The sequence below is a fragment of the Myotis myotis genome, unplaced genomic scaffold (assembly GCF_014108235.1).
Source record: "Myotis myotis isolate mMyoMyo1 unplaced genomic scaffold, mMyoMyo1.p scaffold_m19_p_4, whole genome shotgun sequence".
In the NCBI taxonomy this organism is placed as follows: domain Eukaryota; kingdom Metazoa; phylum Chordata; class Mammalia; order Chiroptera; family Vespertilionidae; genus Myotis; species Myotis myotis.
Window position 1 is genome coordinate 82,111,578 of NW_023416346.1, and position 13,382 is coordinate 82,124,959.

General features: G+C 51.8%; 1 protein-coding gene across 3 annotated transcripts in view; it reads right to left on the reverse strand.

Annotated features, from left to right (window-relative positions):
• Nucleotides 1-13,370, reverse strand: part of NLGN3 (neuroligin 3) — a 28,736-nt gene extending 15,366 nt beyond the window's left edge. The window contains exons 1-4 of one of the 3 annotated variants that reach the window (XM_036304649.1): nt 11,379-13,370; nt 8,219-8,874; nt 2,789-2,848; nt 1,023-1,172 (exon numbers count right to left, since the gene is read on the reverse strand). In XM_036304649.1, the coding sequence (XP_036160542.1) occupies nt 1,023-1,172; nt 2,789-2,848; nt 8,219-8,675 (667 nt within the window). In that variant the 5' untranslated portion in view covers nt 8,676-8,874; nt 11,379-13,370. The remainder of the gene's footprint in view (nt 1-1,022; nt 1,173-2,788; nt 2,849-8,218; nt 8,875-11,378) is intronic. The other 2 variants (XM_036304650.1, XM_036304651.1) reach the window with 2 other exon arrangements.
• Nucleotides 13,371-13,382: the final 12 nt, after the last annotated feature.

Consider the following 13,382-nt stretch of genomic DNA (forward strand, 5'->3'; position numbering starts at 1 on the left):
ATGTGTGGGGTGGGGAGGTGTGGATGTGTAGGTATGGGTGTTTTTGTGTAGGAAGGGGGAATATTGGTTTGTGTTTATGTAGGGAAAGTGAGGGGCATATGTGTGTATGTGGGTGCTGGATGAATGTGGAAGTGGAGTGCATGGGGGATATGAGTATGTATGGAAGAAATATTTATGTACATTTAAGGTATATATGATATATGTGCGGGGTTTGTGTGTGGATGTGCAGGGTATGGGTCTTTGTGTAGAGCATACATATGGACATAGATATGTGTAGGGAGCAATATATGGGAGTGTGTGTGTGTGTGTGTGTGTGAGAGAGAGAGAGAGAGAGAGAGAGAGAGAGAGAGAGGGAGAAATCTGTGTAGATGTGGGATAGGGTTATGGGATATATAGAATATATGGGCATGTAGATATGTGTGTGAGTGAGACTACATGTGTGGAGTGTATATGGAGTGCTGGGGGAATGTGTGTGTATGTGAGGAAATCTATATATGTGGATGTGGGGGTCTACATGTGTATGGATATGTGAGTGTGCTTGTGGGGGGATGAGTGAGAAATCACCATATGCATGGGGGTGATTGAGGACAGTGTGCATATGTGAACATGTGAAGGTATGTGGGTGTGTGGATATGTGATTGGCTAGAAGGAATTCCTATGTATGTGCAGGGTGTTTAGAGATTGTGGGTGGGTGGGTAGTGATGAGGACAGGACACTAGAAAATTAATGGGCCCTGTAAGACTCAGCCAAGCAAAAGTCTGGAAGCAGAGACCTGGCTTAAGACCTAAGAGAAGGTGTGAAGTTTGAATTGAATTTCCAGTGGGAACTAAACATCCAGGAAAGGGCCTGGGGACATAGGGAAGCTCCCATTACTTGGGTAGGGGTAATGGGATAACAGCATTTTTACTATGTTTATTAGCACCAGCTAGGAAACCAAGGCCACTGTTCTTGACTCCCCAGCATTCTTTCTTCCCTCCTTGAGAACCCAGGCTTCCTCCTAGACACCTAGCAGGGAACCATACCTAGCACCCCAACCCGATAGTTGAGGGTGATGACGATGACGTTGCCATAACTGGCGAGGACGCTGCCATCAATCATGTTGCCTGTCCCTTCCATGTAAGAGCCTCCATGGATGTAGACCATGACGGGCTTAGCACCACTGTCCCGGATGTCTGTAAGAAGAAGGGGTAAGACATAGGCTGGGTAGGATGCCCTTCCTTCCCCACCCCCACCAGCCCTGGGGGGGGGGGGTGCAGGTAGCAAAGCTATCCCAGGTGCCAGGACACCACCGCCATCTCTGAGGGCAGGACTCATGGGGCTGTTCAGCCTAGAGCTTGAGCATCAGCCAGAGATACTTGGACTTCAGTGGTGTTGGTGTTTTTAAAGACTCTGGTTTCAAGTGCCTCCCAGCAGCCTGGCCTGATACAGCTAGGCCTAGGTAGGCCTGGAGGTGGCGGGGGTTCGGGGGGGGGGGCGGGGGCAGGCAGAAGGAAGAGGAAGGGCTGGTTCCTTGGCTGCATCAAGTGAGTCCTTCCCTGGGCACCCAGAAGTCCTGGGACCTGATATGGCTTTAGAGAGCAGGGGCTGGGGAGCCCTGGAACCCCCAAGACTAGACCAGTTCCATAGAAATACAGCCATTGGCAGAAGCTGGCCCCCCAGTGCAGACAGAGACAAGAGGGGTGGGAAGGGGTAGCACAGGGAGAGAACAAGGAAGAATATGAGGAAAGGGGAGTGAATGGCAGAGATGGGATAGGGGACCCTTAGTGACATGGTTTCTCATTTACCCCATTCTCCCAGGACATCAGGCAGATTTATCTGGAGCCATTGGGGATATGGAAGATGAAAGGACAGAACTAAGACTGAGAGATCTGGCCCCCGTCAGCATTAGAATGAAGATGGAGCCTCCCAGAGGCCATACAATGAGTGACCTTAAAGTGGCTGTTCCCCAGTCTCAGCAGACAGGGGCAGGGATGGGATGGGCATTCAGGAGGAGCCTCCTGGCCTGATCACCTCTACCTGGAGCCTCTCAACACTCAGCCACACCAGCACAACCCTAGTAGCCACCAACGGACCCCCTGATCTGTCTGGCCCCTCCGGGGGTGAGGGGGCAGGGTCACAGAGGTAGAAGGGAAAGCTCTCTGCTGCTGAGCAAACGTACCCTGTTTTCCCAAGGAGGAAGGAGGACTGGTTCAGCCATCACTCAAGGATCTTACGCCATCCACTAACTGAGCTGTGGTGTCCCGGCCTCAGCCCAGAGCTTTAGCCCCCAGTCCTTCTGCTAAGAGAAGGCTGGGGAGGTTTTAGCTGGGGCTATTCTCCAGCCCCTTTGGTTGTCACTGCCTCACTCCTCTGTTCAACATCCTGCTGGGCCCCTCTCCCAGGAGCCAGTCTCCCCACAACACAGGCATCTCCTCACCCTCCCTCAGCCCTGCTTTCTCTCCACTCTCCCTGCTGCTCAGTAGGGGCAGGTGCCCATGAATCACAGAAGATGAGGAGGAAGCTGTCTCCAGCTTACTACTATAGGACTGAGAATGGGTGGGAAACCGGGGTGAGGAGGATGCCCTCCCCATGGCTCTGCTTGTCGCCTCCTGTGCCCACCAACATGTCCATCACCCTGGAACTCCCAATGGCCAACCAGGCCAAAGATGAATGAACAGCCCAATGGCCTTGTACAGAAACAGAAACACACCAACGGACGGACAGACAGACAGACGGGGCTTCTCCCCATTGAGAGGGGGAGGGGCTCTGTGCCATGCACCAGCCGCCACGCCCTGCAGCCCCCAAATACCTTCATCTTCATCCCCGTCATTATCCGCTAAGTCCTCGCCCTGTTTCTTAGCGCCGGATCCTGGGGACCAGACACGGGGAGACACAACAGCACAGAACAGAGAACAAAACAGAGAGAGAATTCAAAAACAGCATGACTGCAGTGTGGCCCAGCAAGCCAGCTCTGGGCCTGGGCCCAGGACAGGCAGGACGGATGGCAAGAACTGAGGGAATGGGTGGGCTGAGGCCCAGACTTTCATCAGGAAGATGGTGTTGCAGGCCCCTTTTGTGCTGGCCTCCCTGCACTTCCCTGCCCCGCCTCCCTGTCCCAACAGCCCATCTCAACCAACTACCTTCCAGTTAGGAAGGAGGTAGCAGCAGGTGGGCCAGGGCACAGAGCCAGAGAGCTACTCAGGGAAGGGATTTCTTCCATCTGGAAGGGGCTGTGAGTGTACACATAGGCAGGCTGAGCTGGAGAGCAGGGCAGGCACTAAGTGTGAGAGGCAGCATTGCCAGCATGTGTGGATGTGGATGTGAGCTATTAGGGCAGAGAAAGGTACCAGGGACCCCAGCCCTGGGCTCCTTGGGACCAATGAGCAAGCGTAAGCTGAGCCTCAGCTCACCCTGATTCCCACAGGAGAAAATGGGACATGAAGCTGTCCCTCTGGTTTTCCTTGTTGGGACCTCCTGCTCTGGATAATGGCAAATGAGGTTCCTGCCCATAGGAACCAGGCCTGAGAATAGCAAGCTTTGCTCTGAGATCTAGAGAGAGCCTGAGGAGGGAGGGAAGGAAAGAAACAGGGAGAAATAGGGGTAGGGTTGGGGGAGGAGGAGAGGGAGGGAGAGAGAAGCAGAGGGAGAGAAACACAGAGATAGAAACAGAGAGAAGCAGAGAGAGAAACAGAGGAAGGGAGGGAGAGAGGGAAACAGAGATAAGAATAATGGTAATCACTCCTACTGTGTACTATGTACTGAATATCATGTCAGAGACTCCACTTCTGTCATAGAGTTTCATCCTTACACCCCAATGAGGCGGGTACTATCTTTATTCTTGTTTTACTGATGGGGAAACTGAGGTTCAGAGGGGTAAAGTGACTTGCTCAAGATGATACAGCTAGAAAGTGCTAGAGATGAGATTCAATCCCAGGTCTACTTGACTCTGGAACCCATGGTCTTTCCACTGCACCATGCCATCTTTTTGGGATAGGGGAAAAGGAAGGGAAAATAAATGAGAAAAGAGGTGGAACATGGAGAGGAAAGGAGGGATGGGAAGGAGAGAAAAGAGACCAGAGGAGAGAAGAGAGACATTTAAGACCTGGGGGTAAGCTGGCACCAACTCTTCTTCCTGTTCTAAGGAGACAAGAAGTGCACCTTGAGAATGGCTGTGGAGAAAGGAGACCTCCTGCCTGGATGCTGGGCAGCATGTGGAAACAGAGGTCATTCTGTTGGCACCCAGCGCTTACCCTCTTCTCTAGGACACCAGATACTCTCAGCCTGGAGGCAGCAAATAGCCTTCTTTCTCAGCTGGCCTGGTCTCTGGTGCTGAATTCCCTTACAGCTATTAATCAAAACAGAAACCACCCTCATAATACAAAATGGCTTTTCAACTAGGGCAGGAGCCCAGCCCGAGGGATAGAAACCTCCTCCAGCTTCCCAAACTTCCAGTGGTGTCTACTGTCTTAACACCTAACATTACTGCCCTCAGAGATCCTGTGGGGATTGGGGCTTCATTATCCACATAGTGGGCAGAAAGGAATCACTCATCCCTACACATGAATTCCCTCCAACTTGAACGGGGTTGGGGTGAGGATGGGGCAGGTCTTCCCAGGAAATCCTTTACTTCCCATGGGCCCTGGCTTAGAAGATGCATCCCTCCTGACCACTGGGAGTGTTTCTGGGTTGCTGCACTGTCTCAGCTTCCTCTATCTGCCTTTGCTTCTTCAGCTTTGCACTTTGTGAGCTACTCCTTGCTGCCATGCCTGTTACCCTGGCCAGCTTGACCACCATCCCCCATCCTGACAGAGTATTGCTACAGGATCCCAGCCAGGCCAGCCCTGCCTACCCTAAGCACACAACCCTAACCACCTCTGTGGATGAGTCTCCTCCAAATGGGCCCTGAATAGGGAACTACTTTGAACAGTTAAATGACCAAATGACCTCTTCTCCAACTGTCTGAAAATCTACCTCCCAGATTGGCCTGTGGGCCCTGGCTAAACTGGCTGAGACTAAATACTAGGCTAGGAGCTTCTTCAGAGTGGCAATCAGACCTTAAGTTATTTCTAAATCTTTCCTCTGCCTCATTTATCTCTCTCCACATCCCAACAACACCTAGCACTTGGCCTTGCCCACTGTCAACTATTATGATCAGTATATGTATCTGAGTGGAACTAAAAGCCAGCTCTCTAGCCAAACTCTCAGGACTGGACTGTCTTAGGCCCTTACTGGTGCTCTGGGGAGGTCATTCTTCCTAGGAAATGGTTAATTTTAAGATCATTTCCTCTCCCTCCCACCCAAGTAAGTAACTCAAAGGAGTAACTTTAAGAGACCCTCTTTGTCTGGCTGGAGTGGCTCAGTGATTGAGCACTGACCTATGAACCAGAGGTCACAGTTCGATTCCCAGTCAGGGCACATGCCCAGGTTGCGGGTTCAATCCCCAGTGTGGGGCGTGCAGGAGGCAGCCAATCAATGATTCTCTCTCACCATTGATGTTTCTATCTCTCTCTACCTCTCCCTCTCTGAAATCAATAATATATATATTAATATATATATTAATATATATTAAAGAGACCCTCTTCCAGAGTTCATTGATAGGCTAATGGAATGTTAAGGACAATACCGGTCCTCTACCACCTTCACATGTGCAGAGGTTCTTAAAGGAAAATATTTGCCTAAGGTCTCACTGTGAGTTAGCAGCAGAGCTGGGACTGGTCAGGCTTTGTGGCTCTGAGACCTGTACTCTTGCTGCAGCACCACAATGCTTCTTCATTTGTGAAAAAAAAAAAGTGTTTACTGGTAGCCTACTGCTTGTAGGGTCCTGGGCTGGGAGTAGAGATATGGTGGAAAACTCCCCTGGAGCAGCAGGCCTCACTCACTGCTCAGTGTGTATCAAAAGCACTCAGCACGCATGCCCATTGTGGAGATCCTGGGTTCTGCTCCCTGAGGTTCTCACTCAGCAGGGAGGACCCAATCCCAGGAATCCTGAAGACCCCACCTGGGGGAACCCTGCTCCAGGATTTTAAAGGAAAACAAGCTCCAAGTTTGCCAAAGAGTTTTAGGAATTAGGCTGATTTTCCACCAATTCTTAGGCTATTACTGTTTCTAGTTTGGCCCAACCTGTCCACACTTTACCAGTTTTCAGAACTGGGGAGGCAGGAATGACTAGACTGGAGTTGAGTTGGTTCACGTGCTACAGCGGAAAGAACACTGTCCTGAGGGTCAAGGGACCCAGGTTTTGTTCCCAGCTCTGCCACAGACCAGTGACAGGGGATGAGCAGCAGCAAGTCACTCCCCTGGGCCTGTTTCCTCATCCATAAAATCAGGATACCAATTCCCGCCTTAGAAGCTTCCAGAGATGTAGGGAGGATTTTATGAGGTAAGTATGAAAATTCTTTACAGAAAACATAAAGTGCTACTCGAACATGAAGAATTGTTATACAGGGGGAACAAATTCCTCCCAGCAAGAGGGTCAATTTAAAACGCAGGGTCTCGTGCCTCCTTTAGAGTCCATAGTTCCAGGAGGAAATCCCTCCCCGCCCCCAAGTCTGCCACAAAACCAGCCCAGGTCACTCAGCTGCTCTGGCCAAAGGTGGGGAGTTGGGTGGCAGGATTCCTAAGCCTGTGCATGAGTTTGGTCTCAGCTTCAGGGCTGGAGAGTTAATTCTAGACCAGTGATGGCGAACCTATGACACTTATTTTTTTGGTTGATTTTTCTTTGTTAAGTGGCATTTAAATATATAAAATAAATATTAAAAATACAGTGGGGCCTTGACTTACGAGTTTAATTCGTTCCGTGACAGAGCTCGTAACTCAAATTACTCATGTCAAATCAATTTTCACCATTACAATGAATTGAAATGCTGGGCTGATGTTGTGGCGTTCACTGTGACGTTCGCTGAGCCAACTAGCGGTGGGGTATCTTGAAGCTGGCTTGTAATCTGAATTTTAGCTTGCAACTAACTCAAAGCAAAAAATCGGCCGAGAGACGGCCCGTATCTCGAAAAACTTGTTAATCCGGGCACTTGTAAGTCAAGGCCCCACTGTATAAGTCTTTGTTTTACTGTGGTTGCAAATATCAAAAAAATTCTATATGTGACACGGCACCAGAGTTAAGTTAGGGTTTTTCAAAATGCTGACACGCCGAGCTCAAAAGGTTCGCCATCACTGGTCTAGACTATCAATCCAGGAACGAACTTGGAGGGGTGAGCCCATGGCTCCCTAACCAGGAAAAGGCCTCTGGTTCCACCTTGACTGCCTTGAGTTCTCCTGAGGTGGCTAGAGAGAACCACTGGCTCTGTCTTAAGAGTGGAATTGAGGTCTGAGAAGATAAGAAGAAACGTGGTTGCTGCTTTTGCTCTGAATCTGCCTTAGGCCACCAAATCCTCCCTGAAAAGGCGGCCAGGGCCCTTGGATGAGGTGGAGCTATGTCTGCTCACCATCTGCCCCCTGAGCCTGGGCCACTTGAAGGAAGGCAGGGTCCTCAGGGGCAAGTGCAGGTGGGCAGGCAGCCCTCCCTCTCTCTTTCTCTCTCTCCCTCCCCGCCGGCTCGCTACCTACCTCCTTTCCTACAAATTTTCTTGTTGGGCTTTCGGGCGCATTCCTTGGAAATCCGCTTTACTGTAAAATGAATAAAAAACTAAAAAATAACAGGAGGCCTCTGCCAAGGGGCATGCACCCTCCACCCCCAGACCCCAAGAGCTGCTCTCAGGTGGCACATGGCAGAGAGCCTCTCCCACCACCTCCTTGTTTCTGTCACTTACCTTAGTGTGACCCCCGCGGGAGGAGGCACCAGCTAGTGAAAGAGGAGGCACCTAAGTAGTGCCCACCAGGCTTGCCCCGATCCCCCCCCACACCTAGCTCCTTTGGCTACACACAACTTCCACCTTCCAAAGCAGGTGGAATGGCAACAGGAGGCCTGGTGGGGCTAGCATCCTCCCGCGGGCAGCTGCTGGCAGTGACCCATACTCCCCCAGAGAACCCCCATCCAGCACTCTGACCCTAGACTTGTCAAAGCTCTCAGGCCTGGCCAGGCCCCTCCTGGTAACAGTGTCACTCACACAGGGGAGCTCAGACAATGCTGGGAGAGCAAAGAACAGGGAGGAGGAAGGGGGACGCCAAGCAGAGTGATGGTTAGACAGACAGAGGCATGCTGCAGGGCACACAACCACATGCAAGCCACAAACACAACAGGGCAGGAGAAGGCAGGGAGGGCACAGTGCCTGGCCACAGCACTCACCATCCTCCGTGGGCACATAGACATTCAGGTAGAGGCAGTCTTCATTGGGCTCTTGGATGTAAGTGGCGACGATATCCAAGTTGGCAGTGAACCAGACAGGCAGCATGACTTCGGGCACAGCTGTGTGGATGTTCTGGGGACACACTGGGGGAAAGTGTGTGGCGTTCCGGATGCCCGACCAGGATGGGGGTGGTTCAGGGGGCAGGAAGCGTTTCTCGCCGATCGGAGGAGCTGCGTAGGGCACCCCCAGGTATTGGTCCACAGGCCCCAGGATCTCACTGGGCAATGGTACCCGGGCACCCCTTAGCTTTCCAAAGTGAGTATTGACTGTGGGCGCTGGGGCCTGTGTACTGGCCCTTAGCACCAAGCCGAGGAACCACAGAGTGAGGCACAGGCTCCGGCCAACTGTGGGCTTGGGGCTCAGGGGCAGCCAGGGCAGGCCAAGCCACAGCCACATGTTCTGGGCAGGGGGACTGGCAGGAAAGGCAGATTCCAGGGTCACAGCATCAGCCCAATAGGCAGCCCCTTCATGGCCACACTGACTGGAACCTCAAAACTGAGCTCTTGAGGGACACCTACAGGTGCTGGCCACGTAGAGAGCAGGTCATCCAAGCACCACAGCTTCAGAAAGAAGACTCCCTCAGGGCCAGACAGGCCTGTGGAAAGAGGGAAGTATTCGTCATCCAAGACAGTGGGGAGGGTTATGGAGTGGGTTTTGGGGGCCCTGCTGGGCTTGGGCTATTCTCCTAGTTAGGAGAGGTTTCACATGCCCAAAAGTCGAGAGACCCATAGATGATCTCCACTGCCAATCTGAACCATTCTATGTGCCTGGCCATGGTTGGAAAACCCAAGGGGATTGACAGAATGACAGCAGTTGCCACTACAAATTACCAATCCCCAACTTGAGCTCCTCAGCCAATGGAGCTCCCGAGGGCCAGCTGGAGCCAGAGTAGCATGTGGTAGAAGAGGTGAGAACTGGAAATAGAGCTAGGTTCCCGGGCATGCTGCAGGAACACTACGCCCTCTAGCCCCGGGACTGGAAAGCCCACACAAGGACCTCTGCTTCAGGGGAGAGGATTGTGAACCTCACTCTGAGACTCTATGGCATAAGAAAGGAAAGCAGCAGTCAAAGGGTCCCACAGAGATACCCTTCATGCTCAAGGCAGGGGCAGGGGCAGGGGCAAGGATAGGGGCAGGACAGCCATTTCCCAAAGTCCCCAGAACCTCCTGTGCCCTTCTGTACATTTCTCCTCAGCCTTAACTGCTCCCAAATCCTTAAGCCTTGGTCATCTCTGTCAGCTACCTCTGAGTCACATGGAATGCCAGAACTGAGGCAGAAACCCTTCTGCCTAGCACCCTAGGCATTGTTGATGCTCAGCCAGTGGAAAATAAACAGTGGAGTGTGGGGAACACACTCTCAGAGACTCACACTTTGAGACTCACAAAGTCTCAAAGAGGAAGTAAGAGATACCAAGCCAGATAATAAATACTACAATATTCACTCACAGAGACATACATTTCAAGCCCACAGAGATCCCCTCATATAGTGTCACATTCTGAGACAGAGAGTGTCACCCAGCCAGAGACTTACTAAAATATAGTCACACACACACTACTCAGGTAAATATCCAGACACATGCAGCATGATGGTGACACATAGGTGGAGACAGAAACAGGAATAGCAACACAATTGACACAGGCCTTCTGACACACAGGTACAGTCAAAACATATCCACAGGTACACACAGACACTCGTGCATGGACACACACACACACACACAATATATATTTCCTTTTCCCCCCATTTCTCCCAATTTCCAAGATTGCAGGACTTCTCCTTTAAGACTTTAAGAACTGCCTGAAGGGGTGGGGGAGGGAGATTGGGAACGCCCGGCAATTCGCCACCTCCGAGAGGGGAATGAGATGAGAGAGAGAGAGAGAGAGAGAGAGAGAGAGAGAGAGAGAGAGAGAGAGAGAGAGAGAGCGCGCGCAGAAGGAGGGTGAAGGGAGGGCGGGCAAAGAGACTAAAGGGGTGGGGGCTCAGACGAAATGAAATGGGGAGCAAAATATGGGGGCTTAGATTCCAGCCACTGCCCCACTGCCCATAATGGCCCAGGGTTAGGGGAGGAGGGGCAGGAGAAAGAAGGGGTAGGAATAGGGAGGTGGAGCAGGAGCGAGTGTGTGTGTGTGTGTGTGTGTGTGTGTGTGTGTGTGTGTGTGTGTATGGGGGGAATAGTCCGCAGCTGAGTTCACACAATCCCCCCATTCACTGTCTCCATGGCAACTCTGGGGCACAGACCGCTCATTCACACGGCTTCCCCACCAGCACCCACCCCCACTATTAACCCTCTCGGTGCCGCCCCTCCCCACAAATTCCATTAACCCTTTTGGGATGCTTCCCTCTCCAGTACCCCTTTGGTACCAAATGCCGGACCCCTTTGAGTCAATTCCCTGCAGTCCCTCCCCCGTGAACACCTAGACAAATCGACCCCCAAACGCCCTCTGTACCCTAAGACCCACTGTAAGTCCCCAAGGCCAAGATCTTCATCCTGGCCCAACTTCCAATTTGGGAGAAGACAAGGAGAGGTGGCAATGCCAGGGATTAGAATGGCATCTGGGGGTACTTTTTAAGCTGGAGCAGTATTGGGTGAGGGGCATTTACAGGAATGCACTGGTATTGTAAACCACAGGATTGGGGGCTATGAGGGCTCTGAACGGAATTGAGGGATGGAGCTGCATTGGAATGGGGAAGATAGGATAAAGGCCTCTGTTAGGAGGGGGGCTGCAGAGTGGGGGAGGGAGCCTGGCTGTGAGATGCTACCATAGAAGAGGGATGGGGTTGCACTGTGGGGGTGGGGGGACTGGCAATGTGCATAACAGGAATGGGATTGGGGGCCCTCAGTAGGGGTATTTTGGTGAGCATTCGAGCCGGGCTGTGGAAATAGAGGGACCATGGGCAGGACGATGACAGGGATATGTGGGCTTCAGGGGGGAGGTGAAGGAGAGGAGTGGGGGAGGATTGGGGGGTCAGGGGTGCCGATGATGGAGAACATGGGGTTGAGGATGGGTAGCACTGGCTGGGGAGTGGAGGAGCCCGATTGGGAGGGGATAGGATGGGGCAAGGTATGGACGGCTAAAGAATGAGAGACCTCGGCCTCACCTGTTCCCCTGGCTGTTGCAAGCGACTGAACCGGGCCTCGGACCACCCATATCGCTTCCAGGCCAAGGGCTCCGCACCCGAATCCCGGAGATCTGCTCTCTGGCTGCTTGGCTGCTGTGCCCGCGCACCCAGGGGGCGCGCTGCGCGTGCCCGGACACGGGGGGCGCGGTCCCTGCCATTAACTCCTTTTGTGCCAGAGATGGCTCAAGTCCTGGGGCATGGCCCAATTCCTCCCATGATCTGGCACACACTGCTCATGAAATCCCTCTTCCTCACACACATACCCCCTTCAAGTCACAAACAGGTAATCTTCCAGGGCAGCTAGTCCAAACTTTACCTGCAAAGCTTGAGAACTTGAAACAAAGGGAGAAACTGAGGCACTGCTTGCAGGAGACCCCAGTCATACTCCACAAACAGGTCTCCACCTCAGCAGCCCTCACCTCTCAGCACCAGCACTATTCAAGTAGCACCAGTGGAGGGCACTTTGCCCTCATCCTGTCGCTCTCAAAGGTCAATGATGTTCCTTTTTGCTGCTTGTGTGGGGCCATGTCAGCCTCAGACTGTCAGGGTCTCTCCTCTCTAGATCCGGCTGTCTTTGTGTTCCTGTATGTAGTGCACCTGTCCAGTTTATTTAATCCCCATACCCGAAGCCCCTCTGAGTGTCTCTTATCCCAGCCAAATCTCTACTCCTGTATCTCCTTAGAAGAGCAGTTGCCAACATTTCGGACCTCATGGACCACCAGTGGTCCGGGGACCATCGGTTGGCGACTGCTGCTTTAGAATGTTCAGCAGAAGCTTCAGTCATGTTTGTTTTGGCCCTATCAGGGAGTTCCATTCCTTGAGCACATAACTCAAACTTAAGTGCCATACTTTGTGGATCTCAAAGAGGGAGTTTATTTTTTATATTTCATAACTTGGGTATGGATTGGTGCTCCTAGTTTTACCAGCACACTCGACACTTCCCAGTGATATAGTGCAAATATGTCCTGGATGTTATCCTGAAGTTGTCAAATCATCCTGTACTGCCCACCCACAGAGAAGGGGCTGGTCCTCTTCTAGCCCCAGCTGGGCACACCAGGGGACTCCATTGTAGTAAACCAGTTGATTCTCCCAGATAGCATTTGATCTAGGGCCCTAAAACTGAAGGCAAGGGGCCTGGCCCCTATAGCTCAGTGGTTGAGCATCGATCTATGAACCAGGAGGTCCTGGTTCAATTCCTGGTCAGGGCACATGCCTGGGTTGTGGGCTCGATCCCCAGTGGGAGGCGTGTAGGAAGCAGCGGATCAATGAATGATTCTCTCTCATCATTGATGTTTCTATCCCTCTCTCCTTCTCCCTACCTTTCTGAAATCAATAAAAATATATTTTAAAAAACAAAAACAAACCTGAAGGCAAGGGATCCCAGAATGGCCCTGCACAGTATCAATTGTGACTCTGAAGCAGATTTTGTTATCTCTACTTTAAAATTGGAGTGACCAACAGTTACCCTGGGTAACTGCCAAGGTGAGTAGTGTAAAAGCAAGCAGTTACAGCAACAGAGCAAAGAAAAGGGTGCTTCCTTTTACTGGTGTCTCTTCCTCCTGGAACCATGCCAGACTTCCACCACCTATTCAATGGTGACACTTGCTAATGCAGGGCAATTTTTCATCCCCGAAATGTGAATCTCAGGGAAGGTTTCTGTCTAGGATACCACTTGGCACATGATGGAGACCACAAAAGGTGGCAAAAACGGTAGGCAGTGTCTGTCACGCCCTCCACTCTGAAGCTTGTTCAAAACCCAGCATGTGGATGAGTGGAAGCAGAATCAGGTTCCATTGATTTTTCTCCCTCTGGCCTGACGGCCCCTCCCCAATCCCAGTGGTATATCCACCATGACGGAAAGTTATCCAGAAGCTGTATCATCTAGCTGAGAACATAAGCTGCCCTTCTTAAGAGACTAAGGGCCCAAACCTTAATATGTTGCCAGGTTGGAGAAGTGAAGAGAGGGTAGCAATCCAATTCAAC